Raw genomic sequence first — 25636 nt, forward strand, 5'->3', positions numbered from 1 at the left:
AGAGGCATCCGCTAAAATCAGCAATTGCCTGCAGCACTATCGACGTAAAGCACATACATTTAAAAAAAGAAAACAACTGCTCCTTTGGACCGGCATTTTCTGAAAGTCGAAAACCCCTTTAATACCACTACATACTCTTCCCTGAGAATATTTTCTCCCTTCACTCACGTTCTCACCCAATCCATTCCTTACACTGAGGAGCTCTCATGCCCAAACTTGCATTATATTGTAATCGTATTCAGGCTAGAATAAATATTACGCTGCTTTATTGAGAAGGCAGTAGCATGCCTTATATTGGCAGTGCTCATGCACATTCCTATATTTTGAGCTTCATTTTGAAGTGGATGAAATCTGGACTAAGACTTGATCTGCAGGGGGAATGGCAGCCCTGAGGATGATTGATTCCATCACAAGTCCAGCAGTGTTGTACCTGATATTGCACAACTGAATTGGGTGAGCACAAACACTCAGATTATTTGTATTATTTATATCAGTGCGACAGTTTTATACTGATGGTTTTACATTATTTCGTTTTATCAATACCATCTGTACGAAGGAAGGCAACCTACATATGCTCGAGCACTCAGAAAAAGTCTGTACTAAAATGTCTGCAGCATATAAGGACTATGTAAGTTAGGTGAGCTAGGGAGCTTATTATTGTGCAGTACTGCAATATACTGTATATTGTATTTGGAAAACTGAGATCTATAAATAGATGTTCGGTAATACAGAAAAATATAAAGTCAGCATAACAAACTACTCTTTGGAGTTCCATGCATAAGAAAACTACATTCTAATATTGCCAATGAAAAACAAATAAGACTTAATGTATATTAGATAGATCCTACTCATTGCTCACTTTTCCAACATTGCTGTTGTTTTTTAAATGGCTTTGAAAGGTGTTATCCAGGTTTATCATGAATGTCAATTTGTGTGCACTGTCAGGATTCTCTGCTGCCGGCGGCAAGACAGAGTGGTCATGCAATTGCAAATATTTAACATGCATACTTCTGGCTACATTACAACTAGACATGAAAGGCCTTGCTCAATTTCCTTATATTGAGTAAGGCCTCGCAGTCCTATTTGGAATTTATTCGGAAGCATGCTTATCACATTTTTTGCAGTCACATGTTCTCTCTCTCTCATCAACAGCAACAGAGAATCCTTACAGTGCGCTCTGTGCACAGTGTAAAGATTCACAAGTCTGCAGTCACATAGAGTGACTGCAGATCTTCGCGATAAACCTGGACAACCCCCTTCATTAATCATAATCTAACATTAATACAACCAAAAGATAGTACTTATATGAATAATTTACAGTTCTGTTGCTGGATTCTTTTACTTCTCTTTACAGTAAAATTGAGAATGACACCATATATGTACCTGAAAATACACTCATTGGATCCATCTTAGAAGTTTTTGAAGCAATTGATAGAGATGCTGGAAGTAGAATCACTTATGCCTTTCCAGTCGCAACAAACTTGTTTAAAATGAACGAAGGTATGTTCTCTTTTTTTGTAAAAATAAACACCAATTAAAAATAAAAACTGTCGAAAAGCTCAAACTGTATTGCACTTTGACAAAAGTATAAAAAGGGTAAATCTGATATGTGCAACTTAAATTAATTAGTACAAAACTTAAGTGCAAATATATTTAAAAGTTATTTATATATAAAGTTTTCAACCACATTTTTCATTTTTGCCATCCATGTTCCAACACAACTGATTGCAATGTGATTTTCTATTACAGTTTCTGGTGCATTAACTTTACTTCAACCAATGGATTATGACCACCCTGACAATCACACAGCATATTCCTTAGTTGTCACTGTTACTGATGGTGTTCATACAGATATGTATCCCTTCCATATTGTTATAGAAAACGTGGATGAACCACCAGAGTGTGACCCTGCCTTTTCCACTGGTACAGGTAAGAACATTGTTATTTCAGGTTTGGTAATAAACTAAAATAAAATCTAATAATTAATAAGGCATTTAAAAAGGATACCCAGCAATGTAACTCCTTTTTAAATGAGCTTATATTGTAGGGTGGAGCTCATATCACATATACATTTTTCTACACTATTGTTATACAGTCCTTCAAAGTGAAAGCTGCACTATGATTCATTCTTTGCTAAGGCTTACTTTTTTGTTTTTATTGCTATTACTGCCAGCCCCTGTTACACTGTTACCCACATTAAGAACCTTTTTTACTATTTGGCCTGCTAAATAATAATAATAATTTTATTTCTATAGCGCCAACATATTCCGCAGCACTTTACATTTTAGAGGGGACTAGTACAGACAATAGACATTACAGCATAACAATAAACACATAGATAAAAACAGATACCAAGAGGAATGAGGGCTCCACCTGCAAGCTTACAAACTAAACCTAATTTTGAATTTTGAGAAATCTTGCAATTTTCATATTTGCCATTGGGCTGTTTTACACTCATAAAACTTATATCTCCTGTTGTTTCAGGAATTCCACATGTAAATTAGCAGCAGTAAGCTGATTCAAATCCTATATTTTGTATTGAAGCATCTAATGAGGGTATGCAAATGTCATTGTAAATGAGGAGCAGCTGAGGGGACTGTGAAATCACTTATTGTGAATAATAATAATAACTTGCACGAGCATCCCTTCATCGTGGAGTTGGACCACAACCCCCTCAGCTGGTTACACATGGTCTCTGGGACGTATGGGAGGTTGCTGCATTGGAGCCTGGCGCTCCAGCAGTACCACTTCTCCATTCGCCAAAAAAGCGGCTGTGACCATGGCATCGCTTATTGGCTATGACAGCAAGGAGAAATTGCAGGAGTGCGCCCGGGGAACACAGGAATGTGATGCCCTATAGCGCCTTCTAAAGGGGGAGGTGTGAGATATGGGAAAATGATATCTAATTGATATAATTTTGATATCTGATCGAATTCCCTATCAGATACAGTTGGCCCAAAATACTTGCTCCCAACTCAGCCCTCACCGTTTGCATTCCCCGAGACCAATTGTTTTTTTAAATTACTAGACCTTTGAAACTCTCCCCAGGGGTGCCAAAATGCATAGGCAATATCTCTGAACCAAGCCGAGCACATAATCGGAATATGCACTCCTTTCCCCACAAACCCATACCACGTAGCCACCCCTAGAACTCTGCATTATTGAGTTATAAAGCATAGCTACCAGGAATTGCGTCTGGAGGAGAGAAGGTTTTTCCACCAACATAGAAGAGGATTCTTTACTGTTAGGGCAGTGAGAATCTGGAATTGCTTGCCTGAGGAGGTGGTGATGGCGAACTCAGTAGAGGGGTTCAAGAGAGGCCTGGATGTCTTCCTGGAGCAGAACAATATTGTATCATACAATTATTAGGTTCTGTAGAAGGATGTAGATCTGGGGATTTATTATGATGGAATACAGGCTAAACTGGATGGACAAATGTCTTTTTTCGGCCTTACTAACTATGTTACTATGTTATGAATTAAATATGGTAGCCGTACTTTGTTTCCCTGCACAGATAAAATCCAGCAGAACTCAGTGGCGCCACTGCTGTCTTGTTTAGACCTTTGGGCGGAAAGTTATGGACATCCACGGTTCTGCCTGGAAAACCATACTCTCAGGTATGGGAGGAGAGAGGCTGCACAGCCCAGAGGTTGGCACAGCATGTGGGAGGGAGCAGCCTAGGGGATAATAGGCAGCTCCTCATTTTGGCTAGAACTCTGTATGGCATTGACCTGGTCTCTAATCTGAGCTGCTGTTAAAGTGCGATTTCTGAGGCCGGTGACTCGGATAAACTTATCCTCAGAAGCAGAGGTGACTCTTGGTCTTCCTTTCCTGGGGCGGTCCTCATGTGAACCAGTTTCTTTGTAGCGCTTGATGGTTTTTGCAACTGCACTTGGGGACACTTTCAAAGTTTTCCCAATTTTTCGGACTGACTGACCTTCATTTCTTAAAGTAATGATGGCCACTCGTTTTTTCTTTACTTAGCTGCTTTTTTCTTGCCATAAAACAAATTCTAACAGTCTATTCAGTAGGACTATCAGCTGTGTATCCACCAGACTTCTGCTCAACACAACTGATGGTCCCAACCCCATTTATAAGGCAAGAAATCCCACTTATTAAACCTGACATGGCACACCTGTGAAGTGAAAACCATTTCCGCTGACTACCTCTTGAAGCTCATCAAGAGAATGCCAAGAGTGTGCAAAGCAATCATCAAAGCAAAAGGTGGCTACTTTGAAGAACCTAGAATATAAGACATATTTTCAGTTGTTTCACACTTTTTTGTTAAGTATATAATTCCACTCGTGTTAATTCATAGTTTTGACTTTTGGTCTGTACTGTATATACCTGTATCTTTCTAGTGCGCCTTTTGGTGATTAGATATACCCGATATAAGCCTGTTCTCAGAGGGGCTTATACCTAACGATGAACTGGTGACAGCATACCACACTGTGTTAGGAAAGAACTCTGACAATGATGGCCGGGAGGTTTTCATATATATCCCCAGCCTGGACTGGTGATATTTATCCCCCCTCACTGGGAGCTCCTCAATAACTCGCACCTTTAAGGGAAGCCTTTCTAGCCACTATTTGCTCTCTGTGTTATTACCTGACTGACCTGGGGTAAGTGGTGGCGCCAGAGAGCCGATCCCTGCTGGGTTATTCTCTCCCTTTCCCAGAAGTGAGTGAAGTCAACACAGCATATTGGGTCTCTCTTGAGGTACGGCAACAGATGTGCCAGGAGATTGACGAGATGCTGAAGCTGGGGGTGATCCAGGTATCCAACAGTGCGTGGGCATCACCCCTAGTCCTCATCACCAAAAAGGACCAAACAACCCGGTTCTGCATGAATTACTGGGAGCTCCACACTGTCAAGGTCGCCAATGAGTTCCCTATGCCACACATCGATGACCTGCTCAATCAGTTGACCGGGGCTAAGTTCCTTACCATCATGTATCTGAGCCGGGGATATTGGCAGATCCCTCTGACCCATGAGGCCCAGGAGTGCTTTGCCTTTATCACCCCGTTTGGACTGTACAAGTCCACCATGATGCCATTCGGCATGAAGAATGTCCCTGCCACTTTTCAGTGGATGGTCAACACTGCTCCAGGGACTTGAAGGGTACACATCTGTGTACCTGGGTGATATTGCCATGTTTAGTCCCACATGGGAGGATCACCTAGAGCATCTGACGCAGGTGCTTCCGTGGATCCACAGTGCAGGTTTGACCATTTAACCAGAAAAGTGCCAGCTGGGCATGAGCAGAGTCCTCTACCTGGGTCACTGGGTAAGCGGCGGTTCTGAAGCCAGAACCCAGGAAAGTGGATGCCATCACATCCTGGCCCACCCCCAGGACCAAGAAACAGGTGATGTCCTTCCTGGAGACCGCTGGGTACTATAGGAGGTTTGTCCAACACTATTGTACCCTGGCCAAGCCCCTGACAGACCTCACCAAGAAAAAGCTGCCTCTCACAGTTGACTGGTCAGTCGCCTGCGAGACCGCTTTTCAGGAGCTTAAAACAGCCCTTCTGCTCTCCAGTGCTGCAATAGTACATGAAGTTATTTAGCTTTTTGAACCATCTTCACACTAGTAACTTAAAGTAATCTTTTCATGCATTAATTTATCAGTCTCTCACATGGTTTTTGAGGAATATTTATGCTTTCTACTTTAACTGTTGCCTAAAATGACGATACATGATGCCCAATATGCGGGCAGCATGTGTTTGGCACTGCCTGTATGATCTCAGCAAGGTATGGTTGACTTTGCTGCATTTCAGAGAAAAACATACTTTAATAACTGCCGGGGACTGAGGCCACGCAAAAGATTAGTCAGACAGGTGGATCCAAGGCAGCTTCTTTCCACCCATTGCCCTGGTTGACAGGCCTCATACAATACATGCACGTAGTCCCTCGACCGTGCCTAACAGCCTTTATCTGCTCTTATGTCTCTATCTCTATCAGTTAAATCAGTATTCTCTCAAGCACGCATTTTCTTCAATTCACTGCTGTGCTTTCTCACACTATCAGTACAGTTTCTTCTGTTTTTTTGTGACTTTCTCTCATTATTTCTATAGCAATGCTATGAGCTGTGATGTGAGCTGTGATGTCCTCTTAATATCCAAATTCACCACAAAATAGCTGCTACATTTCCTGCTTCTGTTTTTATATAGGCTATGAAAGTCTCTTTAATTGGCTATGCTATAATATTTGATGTGATAGGCAAGGCATTATTGGGAAGCCTGCACGGCTGTGCCTGAGGTCAAGTGATCTGTCTCTGATTGATGCAATCTTTTTAAAATGTATAAAATGGTAACAGCCTTTTTAGACGATTCATGCAAAGCAATTCCCATATCATTCAAATTCGGAGTCCAGTGAGTTCCTAAAAATTGGAAAAGAAAAACACAAATCAAGAGCTTTTTTCTAAACAGTAAATTTATATGGTGTAACATTAAATGTTTTTTGTCTCTGATAGGCATTATTTTAGCAGTTCCTGAGACATTCCCTATATTGACAAAACTTTACACTGTTCTTGCAAAAGATCCAGATGAAGGAGATGATGTGATAGTATGTATTTGTTTTTCATTTTTTTTCTATTTATTTATTTTGACAAAAATTTTGTTTTGCATAGTTAAATATTTGACATAGTAATTATTATTTATTTATATAGCACCATTAATTCCATGGTGCTGTACATGAGAAAGGGGTTACGTACAGAGTTATAAATATCGTTTACAGTAAACAAATTTACAATGACAGACTGATACAGAGGGGAGAGGACCCTGTCCTTGCGGACTTAGGCCGGCCTCACAATCAGCGTATGTAAATACGGTCCGTTTTTTACGGCCGTAATACGCAGAAAAGTCCCCAAAGTAGTGGTCCATATGTCATCCGTAGGCAGGGTGTGTCAGCGTATTTTGCGCATGGCATTCTCCATATGTAATCTGTATGGCATCCGTACTGCGATATTTTCTCGCAGGCTTGCAAAACCGACATCTAATGGATTTATGTGCTCAAATGTTCGTTAAAACATATATACAGTATGTATATATATATATATATGTCATTGAGACACACATATATATATTCTGTATTTATATTTAATTCAGCGCGATATATGTGAAAAGCCGGTAATTCAATTGCCGGCTTCTCATTTCTCCTTCCCAAACCCGACAGGATATGAGACATGGTTTACATACAGTAAACCATCTCATATCCCCTTTTTTTTGCATATTCATTGCCCCATATCCCACCGCTACACGGGAGTGGGAAGAGAGTGGCCAAGTGCCAGAATAGGCGCTTCTTCCAGATGTGCCTTTTCTGGGGTGGCTGGGGGCAGATGTTTGTAGCCAGGGGGGGGGCAATAACCATGGACCCTCTCCTGGCTATTAATATCTGCCCTCAGTCACTGGCTTTACCACTCTGGCAGAGAAAATTGCGCGGGAGCCCACGCCAATTTTTTTCCGCCATTTAACCCTTTATTTTAGCAGCTACAGCGCCCAAATTTTGCACATACACACTACTAACATTAGTAGTGTGGAATATGCAAAAAAAAAAGGGATTTGAGATGGTTTACTGTATGTAAACCATGTCTCATATCCTGTCGGGTTTGGGAAGGAGAAATGAAAAGCCGGCAATTGAATTACCGGCTTTTCACTAACACCGCTGCGTATTTCTCACAAGTCACACTGCTGGTCCGTGTGGAATCCGTATTTTTCTCGCCCCCATAGACTTTCATTGGCGATTTTTTTGCGCAATACGGTGACAAACGCAGCATGCTGCGATTTTCTACGGCCGTACAAGACCGTATATTACGGATGCGTAATATACGGCAGATATGAGCTGGGCCATAGAGATTCATTGGGCCGTGTGTAATGCGAATTTTACGGACGTAGTTTATGCGCTCATACGTCCGTAAAACTCGCTAGTGTGAGGCCGGCCTTACAATCAAAAAGAATGTGATGAAGTCCTATATACATTTGATTTAATATATTAAATGTGTTCAGTGACCCTGAGCAGTGAATTTTTAACAAGTAGATAATTAGATTATATTTTGGTCTAAGATTCATAAATTCACATTTTTTTCGCCTTAAATATTTTCTTTAGTTTGAAGTCACGCATGCTTCTCCTCTATTTGATGTCTTCTTTGTATTGAATTCTAATACTGGAGTTATTTCTACAACTGATAAGCATTTGGACTATGAATCAGACCCAAAGGTATGGCTTAATGTTTTTATGAAAATATTGACTTGTGTAATAAGCTTATTATAACACTTTTTCAGTCTTTCTGGACCTGACAGTTTTTCATTTTTGCTTTTTTGCACCGCCCGTCCCCTTTCATGTTATTTATTAGATGAGTTGTTTTTAATTATGTCATGCTTTAAAGTGGGGAAAAATTGAGGAAAAAAAGCCATAATTATTAAAAATGACATAGCAATATGACCTTCCAGGTCAGTACAATTACGGTAAAACTGAACTTTTGCTGATTGGTTATTCCCATCTCCAAGACCCTATGCCAATATGCAATAGATGTAATATTAACCCCTTCATGGCCAGAGGTATTTTCGGTTTTTGCTCCCCTTCTTCCTAGAGCCATAACTTTTTTATTTTTCAGTCAAAATGTCATATGGGGGTTGTTTTTTGCAGGACAAGTTGTACTTTTGAACGACACCATTGGTTTTAACATATCTTGTACTGGAAGTACAATTCCACAGTTGTTTTTTCTTTTATCATGTTCACTAAATGCTAAAATTGACCTGCCATTATGATTCTCCAGGTCATTACGAGTTCAAAAACAAAAAACATGTCTAGGTTCTTTTTTATTTAAGTGGTGAAAAAAAATCCAAACTTTGGTAAAAAAAATGGCGCCATTTTCCAATACTTGTAGGGTCTCCATTTTTCATGATCTGGGGCTGGGTAAGGGCTAATTTTTTGGGGGCTTTGAGCTGACATTTTGTTGATATAATTTTCGTGTAGATATGATCTTTTGATCTCCCATTAGTGCATTTTATTGCAAAGTAGCATTGACCAAAAAACCATAACTCTGACATTCTGAATTTTTTTCTTGTTACGCCGTTTAGCGATCAGATTATTATTTTTTTTATATTGATAGAACGGGCGATTCTGAAAGCTGCGATACCAAATATGTGTATTTTTTATATTTTATTCTTTTATTTTGAATGGGGTGAAAGGGGGGTGATTTGAACTTTTATATTTTTTTATTTTTAAAATATTTTTAAACTTTTTTTTACTTTTTGCATGCTTCCATAGTCTCCATGAAAGACTAGAAGCTGCAGTTGTCTGATCGCCTCTGCTACACACAGGCGATGATGAGATCACCTTTGTGTAGCAGAAATGCTTATTTGCCATGAGCGCCGACCACAGGGTGGCACTCATAGCAATCCAGCTATGAGAACAATAGAGGTCTGATGGAGACATCTGGTTGTCATTCCAACCCATTGGTGACCTGCGATCATGTGATGGAGTCACCAATAGGTGGGATTTTCGGCACATTACCGGTAGGCGCAAGTTAAATGCTGCTGTCAGCGATTGATAGCGGCATTTATCAGGTTAACAGCCATGGGTGGATCGCGATTCCACCAGCAGCTGTTAGAGGCACATGTCAGCTGTTCAAAACAGCTGACATGTGGCGGGAAAGATGTGGGCTCAGTGCTGGAGCCCACATCAAAGGAAGAGGGGTTAATAATATTTGCAAATACCTCCAACTAGGAATTTTGTATAGTTTTTCTGATTTGCTGTGTCTCTTTCCCCATGTGCAGGCATTGCAGTACCTTAGATTTCCATTGTTATGACTACGGACAACAAAGCTATCACTATGTCAGTGGTGATAATCATGGATACCTAAGGTCCTGTAATGCCTGCACATGAGGAATGAGACATAGTGAATCAGAAAAATTATACTAAATTTCTAATTGGATGTATTTGCTTTTATCATTATTATTATTATTATTATTATTATTATTATTATTATCACATCTGCTACATATTCTCTGCAGACACTATTGTATCATGTATCCAGTTCAACATGAAAGGTCCTATTTAAAGCATACCTCTTGTTTCACAAGAAAATTATTATAGTGAAGTATTTGGCAGTATAATCCAGTGTAATCACTTTGTGTATCACTCTATTAATGATTTTTTTACAGCTAATCTGTAGCACAAACCGCCTGAAGTCTATGCAACAGGCTATACTAAACTGAGCACCATCATTCTCCTATTGACTGCTTAGAGTGGGTGAAAGCGACATAAGATTTTACAGTTCTCTTTCCAGCTCTGAAGACTGTAGCTAAGGCCGGGATCACACATGCGAGAAACACGTCCGTGTCTCGCATGTGAAACCCAAGCTCTGGCGCCGGCACTGTGGAGCGGAGCGTGCGGCCGCATAGGAACACATGGAGCTGCACGCTCCGCTCCCAAGTGCCGGGGCCAGAGCTTGGTTTTCACATGCGAGGTACGGACGTGTTTCTCGCATGTGTGATCCCGGCCTAAGCGTGACACTCAACTAGATCCAGAATATAGGCTAGCAAAAGGTTGAAAAATAAACAAATAAATAAATAAATCTGACGTCATCGCTCACCTCTCCTGCCACTTCTGCAGCTCGCTGTACCCCCATAGGGTCGTCAGCGCCTCTGCTTACCACCATTACATGAAGAAACCCAGGATCACTTCACACTGTGCCAAAGCTTCCAGATACAACCAGGCCTGAGACATCTCTACTAATGAGCATTCAACATCACAACATTGGAATTCCCTGGCTAGTGTGAAGAGATCTGAGGTTTCAGAAAGTGGAAGCAGTAAGAGGTAACGCTGAGGCATAGATGTGAGTGGTTAGGTGAGTATTAGTTATTTTGTTTCTACATCTTACGCTTATTATGCTATGGGGTTTCTCCAAACCCCAACATTCGATTTGGCAAAATCAAATATTATCAGATCCATTCATTTCTACAGCTAAGACATTTTTTTATCACTGTTGGATGTAATAGGGTTTTTTTAATCATAATATTTTTTTCACCAATTATAGAAATTTGTAATCTCTATCAAGGTGAGAAATGTAAAGCCAAATCCAATGTTCTGCACAGGCTTAATCACAATCACTCTCCAAAATGAAAATGATGAAGAGCCTGTTTTTCAGTAAGTAAAATAATTTCTATACTCGTTACTGTAAAACAAAAATGTAAGAAAATAATAAAACTGTTTTGTCCAAAACATTGGGCCAGACACGCATGTAAAGAGACCTCAGTGGTCCTGAACAATGTGGACATGTTATTATTTCATGAAACTCAGGTCCACACAGTCTGAGTTTGCTTCCTCCAAATGCATAATTGTCTATAATCTCAGACAACGTCCACAAACTTCCACAGTTTCTTTATCCAATGTAAGGGCAGTGGCGGTTTCTCGTATACATGTATTACAGTCTACAAAGCACTAAAGATGAAGTTTCACTTAAATCCTCTATTGGACCAGACTTGATCTGCCTAGTAGACAAAAGTGAAAGCGGTAAAAGGCATAGTTGTATCACACAGGCTAGGAAACTCCAGTAGGGAAGGCACATTCAATTGCCAATGCATCCTGACAAAATTTTGTCAAAATATACTTACTTTAATTTAATGTGTGTGTGTAGCCCAGGGGGAGAGTAGATTTAAGAGACATAATGTTTAGCCACAACAAAATTTTTGTCTTTCTCATAGTGATGCCCTTCTTGTTTTTGCAAACAATGGTTATTCTTATTATAAGGAAAAGTTATACAATTTTCCATTAAACTGTCTTTATTAATCTCTCACTGCTTTCTGGCAATTGATAAGAAACATCGTTGAAAGGGTACTTTCACACTGTGCTTTTTCACCTGTTTGTTGGTCTCGTCAGGGCTTATGTCCGAATCCCCCTGCAAAATATGATTCAGGTGTATGCGCCGATGGGGCCATAGACTATCATGGTGCCAACACATGTCATCTGTCATGCTTCATTTTTGGGCATATACACCTACTGGAGGAGGTTACTCAGATGAAGTACACTGCATATGGGTGACCGTCCCCAGTAGGCTTGCACAACAGAGCACACATTAATTCTGTCTTCACCATTCTAGTCTATGTCCCCGTCAACACATACACCCAAATGCTGTTCTGTGCGATGGGGGATGGTTTGGACTTAAGCACTTACGGAACCAATGCACAGGTGTGTGAAAGCACACTAGCAAATTAAGGATTCACTTATGTAGCATCAAATGAAACATGGAACTTTATTGTTGTGTGGTGTAATTCAGTTTGAAGACAAGCAGGAAGGTTATGTAGTTTGTATAGAAAATGTTTATACCACATCCATGTTACATATTCCATGAACTGTTTATCATCACTGGACATGCAGTATACGTAATTGTATGCAGTAGAGTCATACGACTTAGGAAGGGGTACACAACTTGTTATCCAAGGTCCTCATGGGACCCACAATGCCATTTTATGTGGCAAACCATATGGTCACAGAAATGCCTATTTATGTTTGATGACTGCCTACATGTATTTCCCATATCAGAGGGAAAAAAAAGGATGACATGTAGTATGGAAAACAGGGAAGGTCTAGCACTAATATGCACTCTGTGGCCATTCCTGTCTTTTCTATATATCTGCGGAATGAAATTTTCCTGACCCCTGTGTTGCACACAAGCAATACAAGTTATTGTGCAGTTGGCAATGCACGTTTGAGGCTTTATTTGTTGTAGCTTTACATGAGTAGGGATAGCAGTGAAACACTTCACATAAACTAAAATGGAGAAAGTTGCTGTTACACATGTGGTTGTGGAGCTACTGTGCCACAGACCAGGGAGAGCCTGGAGGGGTGTAACTAAGCATACACCAGACTCTTGGCTGATAGCAGATTTAGACTTGGTTCCAGGTGCTACTCCAGGACAGACCCATGGATCTGTGGCAGCTGACCCTCACAGGGGACAAGGAAGCAGGACCAGCCAGTAACTGGTTAGTTAGATGGTACAGCACAAGCAGGACAGGAACAGGAACACAGGATGGCCACAGTACAGGATCACAGATGCAGGTTCTCAGGTGCAAGTACAGACTGGGCAGGTAAGCAACACAGGTACAGGTCAGATGGATCAGGATCAGGACTAGGAACTGGCTGAGCAGATTCGGATATGGGTAAGCAGAGTGGACCAGGAGAGGTACAGACAGAGTGCACTGGATTAGGAACACGAAGACCTTAAAACTAACGTGCAGGAAACACATAGACTAAGTTGCTAAGGCACCTCCCACTAGAGGAGAATGTTTTATATACAAGACATCTCCCAGCTAATGGCGCTGGCCCTTAAGAGTCAGGGAGTATGCGCCCCAAGCCCATTCCCAGGAGACCCGAGTGCCGCATGCAGGTCCTGGGAGCAGACAGATGCCGAGGGGGTTTCGGGTGTAAGTACACACTTCTGCATCACAGCAGGGGTGGAGGAGAGGACACGCGCAGGGGTGCCAGCAGTGTACTAACAGTTGCAACTTCTTTACCTTATTCCTGTGTGCATGGAGGGGTTATCCATTCTCCCAATAGGTGGGATTCCTACATGTCTCAGACAAGGATATGTTTTGCACCCTTGCTCTAAGGCAATATTCACACTTGAAGAAATTGCTGAAGATTTTTGGTGCAGAATTTACCAACAAAATATGGAATGAACTAGGTTACAAAACAAAAGCCTATTCACTTGTTGTGTAAAAACAGCAAATTCCATATTAGTATCACGGTGATCCTAAATAATGAATATTTAATATAGATCCATCATGTTGGCAGTCTAATGCAATATATAAATGTAGCCTTTCTTAAAATGATAAAGATATCACAGTGTGAAATGATATCCCAATGTAGAAAAGTGATGCCTAACTGTACAACTGTTTTGTTGCATTAGGTTTTGAGTTAATGTCAACGTTCTTGTGTGTTAGTTTAAAAAATGCTAAGTCTGTATTCTTCTGATATTATAAATGCAAGAAGTAAGAGTTGTATTTCTTTTCCTCATAGGAATTTACTAAATAAACCTATTGACATCCCTGAAAATCTTCCTCCTGGATCGATTGTACTTAAACTACAAGCAACTGACAGGGATATTGGTGACAGTGTGCACTATGAATTTTTCACTACCTACCCTGGGTTATTCATAGATGAGGGTAAGTTACCATATTTTTGGGACTATAAGACACACCTTACCATAAGACACAACCCAGACTAAGACAGAAGAAAATAGGAAAAACATTTTTCTAGTCTCTTAAAACTTCCCTGGTCGTGTAAAATGGAGGGATCATTCTCATTAATTGTAATGTATTACGATAGAATCAAGAGGTAATCCATCTATTGTTGGTGTCTTTCTGCAGTATGTACTATACACACACAGCTCTGCTACATGTGTGTGTATACCTACACACAGTTCTGCTACATGCACATATAGACACACACAGCTCTGTTACAGATCCTGTTACATATGCATATAAAGACACACACAGCTCTGCTACATATATACACATGCAGCTCTGCTATATGCACATGCAGACACACATAGCTCTGATATACATGCACATATAAACACACACAGCTCTGTTACACACACATTTACATGCACACAGCTCTGCTACATGCACATTTTTATACACATAGCTCTGCTACAGGCAAAGTCACATTCACAGAGACACACTATACATTACCAAGGTAACACCTCAGGCAACCAGGAATGCATTACAGCTCCTCCTCTTTAGTTCCCACAGATCTGGACCCAGATATAAATTTGCCTGCATTTGAGCTCAGGAGCATTCACACCAACCTAGTAGAGATAGGCGGACACCTGGATGTTCGGGTCCAGTGAGTTCGGCACAAACAGTTACAAAAAGTTCGGCTTCGGGTACTAGAACAGTAACCAGACCCAAACCTGGACCCAGACCCCATTCACTTGATCACGGCGTGGAACAGGACGATGGACAGGTGAGGGATCTTTTTGCTTTTTTAAATTTTGTTTTATTATAGGAGACAAGGAATAAAGTGGAATATGGCATTGGGTGAGAATAACCATGTTTGTTATTCTTAAATAAAAAAAATAAAAGTGTGTTTTGTTTTATTTCAAATAAAAGTCTTTATTCTGGCTGTGTCTTTATTTACAATATAACGACAGGATTAGTATTGAATAGGTGTCTTATAGACAAGTCTACATTACTAATCCGTGGGCTTGATGTCACCTGACAAACCAAAGGTGACGTCAACTCCACAAATATTACCCCACTTGCCACCGCTACAGGGCAATTGGAAAGAGGCAGTGCCAGAATTGGTGCATCTAACAGATGTGGCTTTTCTGGGTGGCTGTGGGCTGGTATTTTGGGGCTGGGGGGGCAATATTGTCCCCAGGATTACTCCAGAAAATGGAAACGATGGGGTCATGTATCTTTCTATGCTCCTATATTAAACCTTATCTGATCCTTTCCCCACCCAGGGAGGTGTGAAGCTGAAGTATATGATTACACTAAGCAGACAGACAGGGGAATACAGACAGGAATGAAAGAAAACTACAATCATAAAAATATACTCACAAAACAACACAGTGAAACACAGGGGAGGAATAGGTAGGAGAAACCAAATAAGAGTGGATCAGGATAAACATGCAAACCAACTACAAACAGAAATCTGGTGTACAACTCTCCAACCAACTAATCCAAACACTGAATTTCTCCTCTAACATTTATCCATGAAGTAGAATTATCACTGACAATGAGTTTATAGTGATAAATGGAACAAATTAGATGTGACTGCTCTAAATGCTTATATTAGTTTACTTCTTTTAGCAGCAGTATACAAATCTTATGGTGAATAAGCTAAAAGTTTATGGAAACCGGTCTCCACATATTTAGAGCTACAATGTATCTTGAAAGGTTTCATGAGATTTCTAGAGTACTGAGGTTTGATAATAAAACAGATTGAAATGAAAGAGCTAAAGATAAACTAGCCAAAAATTAGAAATGTTTGGAATAAATGGGTATAAATTCTACCATAATTATATAATATTGGTGAAGTAACTGTCAATGAACAACTGGTGGCATTCCGAGGTAGGTGCCCATTCAGACAATACATACCGAGTAAGACAGCAAAGTTCGGCATCAAAATATGGACACTTTGTGACAGCAAAAGTTCATACATTGTAAACGCTCAAGTGTATACAGGAAGAAACCCTGGAGAAAGAGCTGAAAAAAATCAGGGTATGTGAGTTGTTCTCGATTTGACTCAAGGACTAAAAGGAAAAAATTGTTACATGTGACAACTTTTTCACATTCTACCAACTGGGCCAGATGTTGCGAAAAAGACAACTTACCATGCTGGGCACTATAAGGAAAAACAAGCCAGAACTGCCGCAAGGTATCCTTAGTAAAAGAGATGTGTATAGTTCTACTTTTTACTTTACTGGAGATACAACAGTTGTGTCTTACATTCCCCCAAAAAATAAACATGTAATTCTAATGAGCACAGTGCACCATGTCAATGCAATAAGTAATCGAGAAGACAGAAAGCTGGACATGATATTAGATTATAATGCACAAAAGCGCAGTTGATACACAAGATCAAGCAATATCATCATACACCTGCAAAGGCAAAACTAATTGTTGGCCAATGATAATATTTTACAACATTCTGTATGTTTCGGTATACAACACATTTGTTTTATGGAGAGAAATCGAACCCAATTGGAACGGAAATAAGCTGCATAAAAGAAAAAATGTTATTGAAGAATTAGGAAAATCGCTAGTAAGGCCGGCGTCACACTCGGCGTAAGACAATACGGTCCGTTTTTTACGTTCGTACTACGGCCGTAATACGGAGAAATGTTCCCAAAATAGTGATCCGTAGGCAGGGTGTGTCAGCGTATTTTGCGCATGGCATCCTCGGTATGTAATCCGTATGGCATCCGTACTGCGAGATTTTCGCGCAGGCTTGCAAAACCGACATCTAATGGATTTATGTGCTCAAATGTTCGGGAAAACATATATACAGTATATATATATATATATATATATATATGTCATTGAGACACATATATATATAGTCTGTATTTAGATTTCATTCAGCGCGATATCTGTGAACAGCCGGTAATTCAATTGCCGGCTTTTCATTTCTCCTGCACAAACCCGACAGGATATGAGACATGGTTTTCATACAGTAAACCATCTCATATCCCCTTTTTTTTTGCATATTCCACACTACTAATGTTAGTAGTGTGTATGTGCAAAATTTCAGCGCTGTAGCTGCTGAAATAAAGGGTTAAATGGCGGAAAAAATTGGCGTGGGCTCCAGCGCAATTTTCTCCGCCAGAATGGTAAAGCCAGTGACTGAGGGCAGATATTAATAGCCAGGAGAGGGTCCACGGTTATTGGCCCCCCCGTGGCTAAAAACATCTGCCCCCAGCCACCCCAGAAAAGGCACATCTGGAAGATGCGCCTATTCTGGCACTTGGCCACTCTCTTCCCACTCCCTGTAGCGGTGGGATATGGGGTAATGAAGGGTTAATGCCACCTTGCTATTGGAAGGTGACATTAAGCCAGATTAATAATGGAGAGGCGTCAATTATGACACCTATCCATTATTAATCCAATTGTTGGAAAGGGTTAAAAAACACACACACACATGATTTAAAAGTATTTTAATAAAATAAACACAGCGGTTGTTGTAATAATTTATTGTTCTCTCAATCCATCAGGAACACCCTCGCTTGGAAAAATAATAAACGCACAAGATACATACCTTCTGGTGAACCGTCTCGTCCCACGAAGTAATCCATCTGAAGGGGTTAACTAATATTACAGGCAGGAGCCCTGCTAATGCAGCTGTGCTCCGTGCCTGTAACCCCCGGGTGCTGAAAGGAAAGCAGTGATCTGTACTTACATTGAGTCGCGGTGATGCGCCCCTGCTGGATGTTCTCATGAACTGCAGCCTGGGAACTTTTTCCCACGCTCCAGGTCATATGAGGACATCCACCAGGGGGCGCATCACCGCGACTGAAGGAAATGTAGGTCAATGACCTACATTTCATTCATTCGCCGGGGATTACAGACACGGAGCACCGCTGCATTTAGCAGGGCTCCTGCCTGTAATATTAGTTAACCCCTTCAGATGGATTACATCGTGGGACGAGACGGTTCACCAGAAGGTATGTATCTTGTGCGTTTATTATTTTTCCAAGCGAGGGTGTTCCTGATGGATTGAGAGAACAATAAATTATTACAACAACCGCTGTGTTTATTTCATTAAAATACTTTTAAATCATGTGTGTGTGTGTGTTTTTTAACCCTTTCCAACAATTGGATTAATAATGGATAGGTGTCATAATTGACGCCTCTCCATTATTAATCTGGCTTAATGTCACCTTCCAATAGCAAGGTGGCATTAACCCTTCATTACCCCATATCCCACCGCTACAGGGAGTGGGAAGAGAGTGGCCAAGTGCCAGAATAGGCGCATCTTCCAGATGTGCCTTTTCTGGGGTGGCTGGGGGCAGATGTTTTTAGCCACGGGGGGGGCAATAACCATGGACCCTCTCCTGGCTATTAATATCTGCCCTCAGTCACTGGCTTTACCATTCTGGCGGAGAAAATTGCGCGGGAGCCCACGCCAATTTTTTCTGCCATTTAACCCTTTATTTCAGCAGCTACAGCGCTGAAATTTTGCACATACACACTACTAACATTAGTAGTGTGGAATATGCAAAAAAAAAGGGGATATGAGATGGTTTACTGTATGTAAACCATGTCTCATATCCTGTCGGGTTTGTGCAGGAGAAATGAAAAGCCGGCAATTGAATTACCGACTTTTCACTAACACCGCTGCGTATTTCTCGCAAGTCACACTGCAGGTCCGTGTGGAATCCGTATTTTTCTCGCCCCCATAGACTTTCATTAGCGATTTTTTTGCGCAATACGCTGACAAACGCAGCATGCTGCGATTTTGTACGGCCGTAGAAAGCCGTATAATACTGAACCGTAATATACGGCTAATAGGAGCAGCCCCATTGAGAATAATTGTGCCGCATGTAATGCGAGTTTTACGGACGTAGTTTCTGCGCTCTTACGTCCGTAAAACTCGCCAGTGTGACGCCGGCCTTAGGCTGTATATCGAAGCCAGAAAAGTAAACCCCAGAAGTGAAGGAGCAGCAACCATTGTGAGGAGAGTCCAGCAGCATGCTCAAGAAAGAGACTCCATGGCCTCCACCAGCACAGCTACCAGCCAAAAAGGAAGAGATGTAGCTTCTGTCCGTTTTCTTGTGACAATAAAATAAATCTGACAAGTGCTGGGTGTGCAAAATATCTATGTAAAGGACATGTGTTTTATTATTGTGTTCAATGTAAAAATGCATGAACCTGTTCAACCTTTTTAGAGATAAAAGAGAAAAACTGAAGTTTTCATTATTTTCCATTTGTTGTTATATAAAATATGTTAACACAAAGTGATATTTAGTTAGATTTCATGTTATAGTAATAGAAATCTAAAGCATGCTTGGTATTTGTGTGCAGAATGCTATAAAGCAAACATAATTGCAAACAGCCTGTGTTACTTTTTCTGAAAAAATAAAATTAAGTTTTAATTTCATTTTTCATTTGTTTATGATCAACCATGTTCACATACAGTTTAATAATAAAATAGGTATTCAAATAAAACACAGTAGCTAAAATCAACATTTTAATAGGTCGAGTCATATGGACCTGAAATAGTACAAATGTATAGTTTATGCGATCAGAACAGTAGGGTTAAAAGAATCCTTTTTCCAAATTGCAAAAAAACCCTACAAATAGAAAACTACAAAAAGTGGATTTATTCTCCAAAGGTATCAATTTAATCTGTGTTATAGCAACATTACAGCCATGTCATTACTTTACATTGCAAAATCGTGCTGACAGGTTCACTTTAAAAGGTACCCTTTTTTGAAACTTGCTAAAAAAACATATAATACTTGCCTGAACTGCAGGTGTCACTACCCAAATTACAGCAGCATAAATGCTCATGATGCTTTAGTTCACACCAAAAACCTCCAGTTGAGCCATGTATTGTGGCCATAACAGGAATGATAGAATACGGTAGTGTGAACTTTCCCTTAGACTGGTGAGCTTTACTGAATTCAGAAACAGAAAGACAGAAATATGGGCATCTTCTCCTTTTGGTGGGTTATGGTTTACGACTAGTGATGAGTAGGGTTGAGCGAAATGGATCGTTCATTTTCATAAGTCGCCGACTTTTGGCAAAGTCGGCGTCTCATGAAACCGAGCCGATCCCTGTGTGGGGTCTGCCATGCGGTACGCGACTTTCGCGCCAAAGTCGCGTTTCAATTACGCTAACAGCGCCATTTCTCAGCCAATGAAGGTGGACTCAGAGTGTGGGCAGCGTGATGACATAGATCTCAGTCCCCACCATCTTAGAGAAGGGCATTGCAGTGATTGGCTTGCTTTCTGCGGCGTCACAGGGGCTATAAAGGGGCGTTCCCGCCGACCGCCATCTTACTGCTGCTGATCTGAGCGTAGGGAGAGGTTGCTGCCGCTTCTTCAGAAGCAGGGATAGTGATAGGCAGGGTACATAAAGCCACAAACCGCTTGTGCTGTAGCGATTTCCACTGTCCAACACCACCTTTTGTTTGCAGGGACAGTGGAAGCTACATTTTTTTTTCCTCAGCGCTGTAGCTCATTGGGCTGCCCTAGAAGGCTCCCTGATAGCTGCGTTGCTTTGTGTGTACGCCGCTGTACAAACCAACTGCTTTTTTCAAAGCACAAATCCTGTTTTTCCTTCCTTTCTGCACAGCTATCTTGTGTGTTTGTCCACACTTTTGTGTGCAGCAGTCCTTTTTATAGCTGCCTGCCATACTTTTCTGACATTACTGCAGGGAGATAAATATTGGCAAGTCTGCCTCTGTGCCATTGCTGTGTGTGGCATCTGTCTCTCATTGTGTGCCACCGAAAACCACTGTGTAATACTTGGCCATTTTTTTTTTTTACAAATTCTCCCTTTTCCAAAAAAAATAATTAGTGGGAGATAAATATTGGCAAGTCTGCCTCTGTGCCATTGCTGTGTGTGGCATCTGTCTCTCATTGTGTGCCACCAAAAACCACTGTGTAATACTTGGCGATTTTTTTTTTTGGGGGGGGGTAAATTCTCCCTTTTCAAAAAAAAATAATTAGTGGGAGATAAATATTGGTAAGTCTGCCTCTGTGCCATTGCTGTGTGTGGCATCTTTCTCTCATTGTGTGCCACCGAAAACCACTGTGTAATACTTGGCCATTTTTTTTTTTTTTTTTTACAAATTCTCCCTTTTAAAAAAAAAATAATTAGTGGGAGATAAATATTGGCAAGTCTGCCTCTGTGCCATTGCTGTGTGTGGCATCTGTCTCTCATTGTGTGCCACCAAAAACCACTGTGTAATACTTGGCCATTTTTTGGGGGGGGTAAATTCTCCCTTTTCAAAAAAAAATAATTAGTGGGAGATAAATATTGGCAAGTCTGCCTCTGTGCCATTGCTGTGTGTGGCATCTGTCTCTCATTGTGTGCCACTGAAAACCACTGTGTAATACTTGGCCATTTTGGGGGAGGGTAAATTCTCCCTTTTCAAAAAATAATAATTAGTGGGAAATAAATATTGGCAAGTCTGCCTCTGTGCCATTGCTGTGTGTGGCATCTGTCTCTCATTGTGTGCCACCGAAAACCACTGTGTAATACTTGGCCTTTTTTTGGGGGGGGTAAATTCCCCCTTTTCAAAAAAAAATAATTAGTGGGAGATAAATATTGGCAAGTCTGCCTCTGTGCCATTGCTGTGTGTGGCATCTGTCTCTCATTGTGTGACACCGAAAACCACTGTGTAATACTTGGTCATTTTTTGGGGGGGGTAAATTCTCCCTTTTCAAAAAAAAATAATTAGTGGGAGATAAATATTGGCAAGTCTGCCTCTGTGCCATTGCTGTGTGTGGCATCTGTCTCTCATTGTGTGCCACCGAAAACCACTGTGTAATACTTGGCCATTTTTTTGGGGGGGGTAAATTCTCCCTTTTCAAAAAATAATAATTAGTGGGAGATAAATATTGGCAAGCCTGCCTCTGTGCCATTGCTGTGTGTGGCATCTGTCTCTCATTGTGTGCCACCGAAAACCACTGTGTAATACTTGGCCTTTTTTTTTTTACAAATTCTCCCTTTTCAAAAAAAAATAATTAGTGGGAGATAAATATTGGCAAGTCTGCCTCTGTGCCATTGCTGTGTGTGGCATCTGTCTCTCATTGTGTGCCACTGAAAACCACTGTGTAATACTTGGCCATTTTTTTGGGGGGGTAAATTCTCCCTTTTCAAAAAAAAATAATTAGTGGGAGATAAATATTGGCAAGTCTGCCTCTGTGCCATTGCTGTGTGTGGCATCTGTCTCTCATTGTGTGCCACCAAAAACCACTGTGTAATACTTGGCCATTTTTTTTGGGGGGGGTAAATTCTCCCTTTTCAAAAAAAAATAATTAGTGGGAGATAAATATTGGCAAGTCTGCCTCTGTGCCATTGCTGTGTGTGGCATCTGTCTCTCATTGTGTGCCACCGAAAACCAGTGTGTAATACTGGGCCATTTTTTTTGGGGGGGTAAATTTTCCCTGTAAAAAAAAAATTAAGAGTGGGAGTCTGGGAGATAAAGACTGGCAAGTCTGCCTCTGTGCGTGGCATCTGTCTCTCATTATGTGCCACCGAAAACCAGTGTGTAATACTGGGCCATTTTTTTGAGGGGGGTAAATTCTCCCTGTAAAAAAAAAAATTAAGAGTGGGAGTCTGGGAGATAAAGATTGGCAAGTCTGCCTCTGTGCCAGTCCTGTGTGTGGCATCTGTCTCTCATTGTGTGCCACAGAAAACCTAGTGTGTAATATTTTTTTTTTTTAAATTCTCCCTGAAAAAAAAAATAGTGGGAGATTAAGATTGGCATTTCTGCTTGAGTGCCGATCCTGTGTGTGCCATCTGTCTCAAATTATTGGGGCACAGAAAACCAAGTGTGTAACATTGGGCCTGATTTTCCTTTCAGTGTCAGGCACCTGTAAAGGTATATATAAATCCTACAGAAGTTTGAGTTCACCTTATAAGTTGTTTTACAGTAACAAATACCGTTACTTTGGTTACGTTTTGCAAACAATGAGGAAGTTTAGTGGAAGAGGTCGTGGCCGTGGGCGGTCATTGTCAGCTGGTAATGATGGTAGTGGTGGTGGAGCATCAGGTGGTCATGGTAAAAGCAGTACATTATCTAAGTCTCGAGTTGTTGAGCCAGGTTCGTTGTCTGGCTACACAACGCCTCGAACGCTCTCTTTTCTGGGAGTAGGAAAACCACTTTTGAAGCCGGAGCAGGAGGAACAAGTATTGGCTTTCATAGCTGACTCTGCCTCTAGCTCTTTCGCCTCCTCCTCGGAAAGTGCCAAATGTCAGAGCAGTGCATCGTCAGTGGATGCTCCCGGTCGGGAACAAGTCGCTTCCTTGTGTCCTTCACCCAGAACAACAGTGAAGGATGCGTCAGTCGACACAACAGGTTATTCCATGGAGCTCTTTACACATACCATTCCTCGGTTAGACAGTGAAACAGTTAACAGGCCATGCCCATTAGAAGTTGAATCGGACATGGAGTGCACAGATGCACAGCCACAGCCAGATTACTATGCTGTTCCTTTGACTCAAACCAGAACATTGCCCTCGCAGTGTACTGAGGCAGAATCAAACTCAGCAGAGACTATGGTGCCCCGTCACGAACGCTATACCACCGGCTTACACGGTAACACAGACGAAGTTGCACACGACATAGAAGAGGAGGTCATAGATGACCCAGTTGTTGACCCTGATTGGCAGCCATTGGGAGAACAGGGTGCAGGCGGCAGTAGTTCTGAAGCGGAGGAGGAGGAGCCGCAGCAGGCATCAACATCACAACAGGTTCCATCTACCGGGCCCGTATCTGGCCAAAAACGCGTGGCAAAACCAAAACCTGTTGGAGGACAGCGTGGCCATCCGGTTAAAGAAGCTCAGTCTGCAATGCCTGAAAAGGTATCCGATAGTAGAAAGAGTGCAGTCTGGCATTTTTTTAAACAACATCCAAATGATCAGCGCAAAGTCATCTGTCAAAAATGTTCAACTATCTTAAGCAGAGGTCAGAATCTTAAAAGTCTAAATACAAGTTGCATGCATAGACATTTATCCACCATGCATTTGCAAGCCTGGACTAACTACCAAACATCCCTAAAGGTTGCAGCACCCTCGGCCAATGAAGCATCCCTTCCCTCACTGTAAACCCACCATTTCCCGCACCACCTGCAGTATGTGTGCAGCTTTCGTCGCCAGGCCAAAGCAGTCAGGGAATCACCAGGTTTGCAGTAGGAAACACTGCATGTAGGGCACCGGCAAGAATAACATCTCCAACCCTCTGTCACTCACCCATGTCCACCGGCACCACCGCTAGTTCCACGATCTCCAGCTCTCCAGTCCAGCTCACCCTACATGAGACTCTTGTTAGGAAAAGGAAGTACTCATCTGCGCATCCGCGTACACAGGGTTTGAACGCCCACATTGCTGGACTAATCTCATTAGAGATGATGCCCTACCGGTTAGTTGAAAGCGAAGCTTTCAAAGCACTGATGGACTACGCTGTACCACGCTACGAGCTACCCAGTTGGCACTTCTTTTCTAGAAAAGCCATCCCAGCCCTCCAACAGCATGTTAAAGACCGCATCGTCCATGCACTCAGGCAGTCTGTGACTGCAAAGGTGCACCTGACAACAGATGCATGGACCAGTAGGCATGGCCAGGGACGTTACGTGTCCATCATGGCACACTGGGTGAATGTGGTGGATGCAGGGTCCACAGGGGACAGCAATATTGGTACAGTTCTGCCTAGCCCACGGTCAAGGAAAGAGTTGGCTCTAGGCATTCGCCCCCCCTCCTCCTCTTCCTCCTCCTCCTGCAGAAGCGAGAGCTCGTCCACAGACCGCAGTCGCACATCCACTCCATCCGCATCTGCCACTGTTGCACACCAGGTGTGCCATTATGGGACAGCTAGTGGCAAGCGTCAGCAGGCTGTATTGGCAATGAAGTGTTTGGGCGACAACAGACACACCGCGGAAGTTCTGTCCGAGTTCTTGCACCAAGAAACTCAGTCATGGCTGGGCACTGTACATCTTGAGGCAGGCAAGGTAGTGAGTGATAACGGAAGGAATTTCATGGCTGCCATAGCCCTTTCCCAACTGAAACACATTCCTTGCCTGGCTCACACCTTAAACCTGGTGGTGCAGTGCTTCCTGAAAAGTTATCCGGGGTTACCCGACCTGCTCCTCAAAGTGCGCAGACTTTGCTCGCATATCCGCCGTTCGCCAGCCGTATGCAGAACTATCAGCGTTCTTTGAACCTTCCTCAGCATCGCCTAATCATCGACGTTGCAACAAGGTGGAACTCCACACTGCACATGCTTCAGAGAGTGTGCGAACAGAGGCATGCTGTTATGTATTTGTGGGAGGATACACGGGCAGGCAGTTGGATGGCAGACATGGAGTTGTCAGGTGTGCAGTGGTCGAAGCTACAAGACCTGTGTCAAGTCCTTCAGTGTTTTGAGGAATGCACATGGCTGGTTAGTGCAGAC

The 25636-nt window shown here is 41.8% G+C and overlaps 1 protein-coding gene across 1 annotated transcript in view; it reads left to right on the forward strand.

The window, feature by feature from the left end:
• The first annotated feature begins 1359 nt into the window (after positions 1-1359).
• The window catches only part of LOC143773646 (cadherin-related family member 3-like), a 70706-nt gene continuing 46429 nt past the window's right edge, over positions 1360-25636 (forward strand). The window contains exons 1-6 of the mRNA XM_077261041.1: positions 1360-1500; positions 1750-1929; positions 6473-6564; positions 8104-8214; positions 11039-11148; positions 14020-14165. Coding sequence (XP_077117156.1) covers positions 1491-1500; positions 1750-1929; positions 6473-6564; positions 8104-8214; positions 11039-11148; positions 14020-14165 — 649 coding nt within the window. The 5' untranslated portion in view covers positions 1360-1490. The remainder of the gene's footprint in view (positions 1501-1749; positions 1930-6472; positions 6565-8103; positions 8215-11038; positions 11149-14019; positions 14166-25636) is intronic.

The sequence above is a fragment of the Ranitomeya variabilis genome, chromosome 5 (assembly GCF_051348905.1).
Source record: "Ranitomeya variabilis isolate aRanVar5 chromosome 5, aRanVar5.hap1, whole genome shotgun sequence".
Taxonomy (NCBI): domain Eukaryota; kingdom Metazoa; phylum Chordata; class Amphibia; order Anura; family Dendrobatidae; genus Ranitomeya; species Ranitomeya variabilis.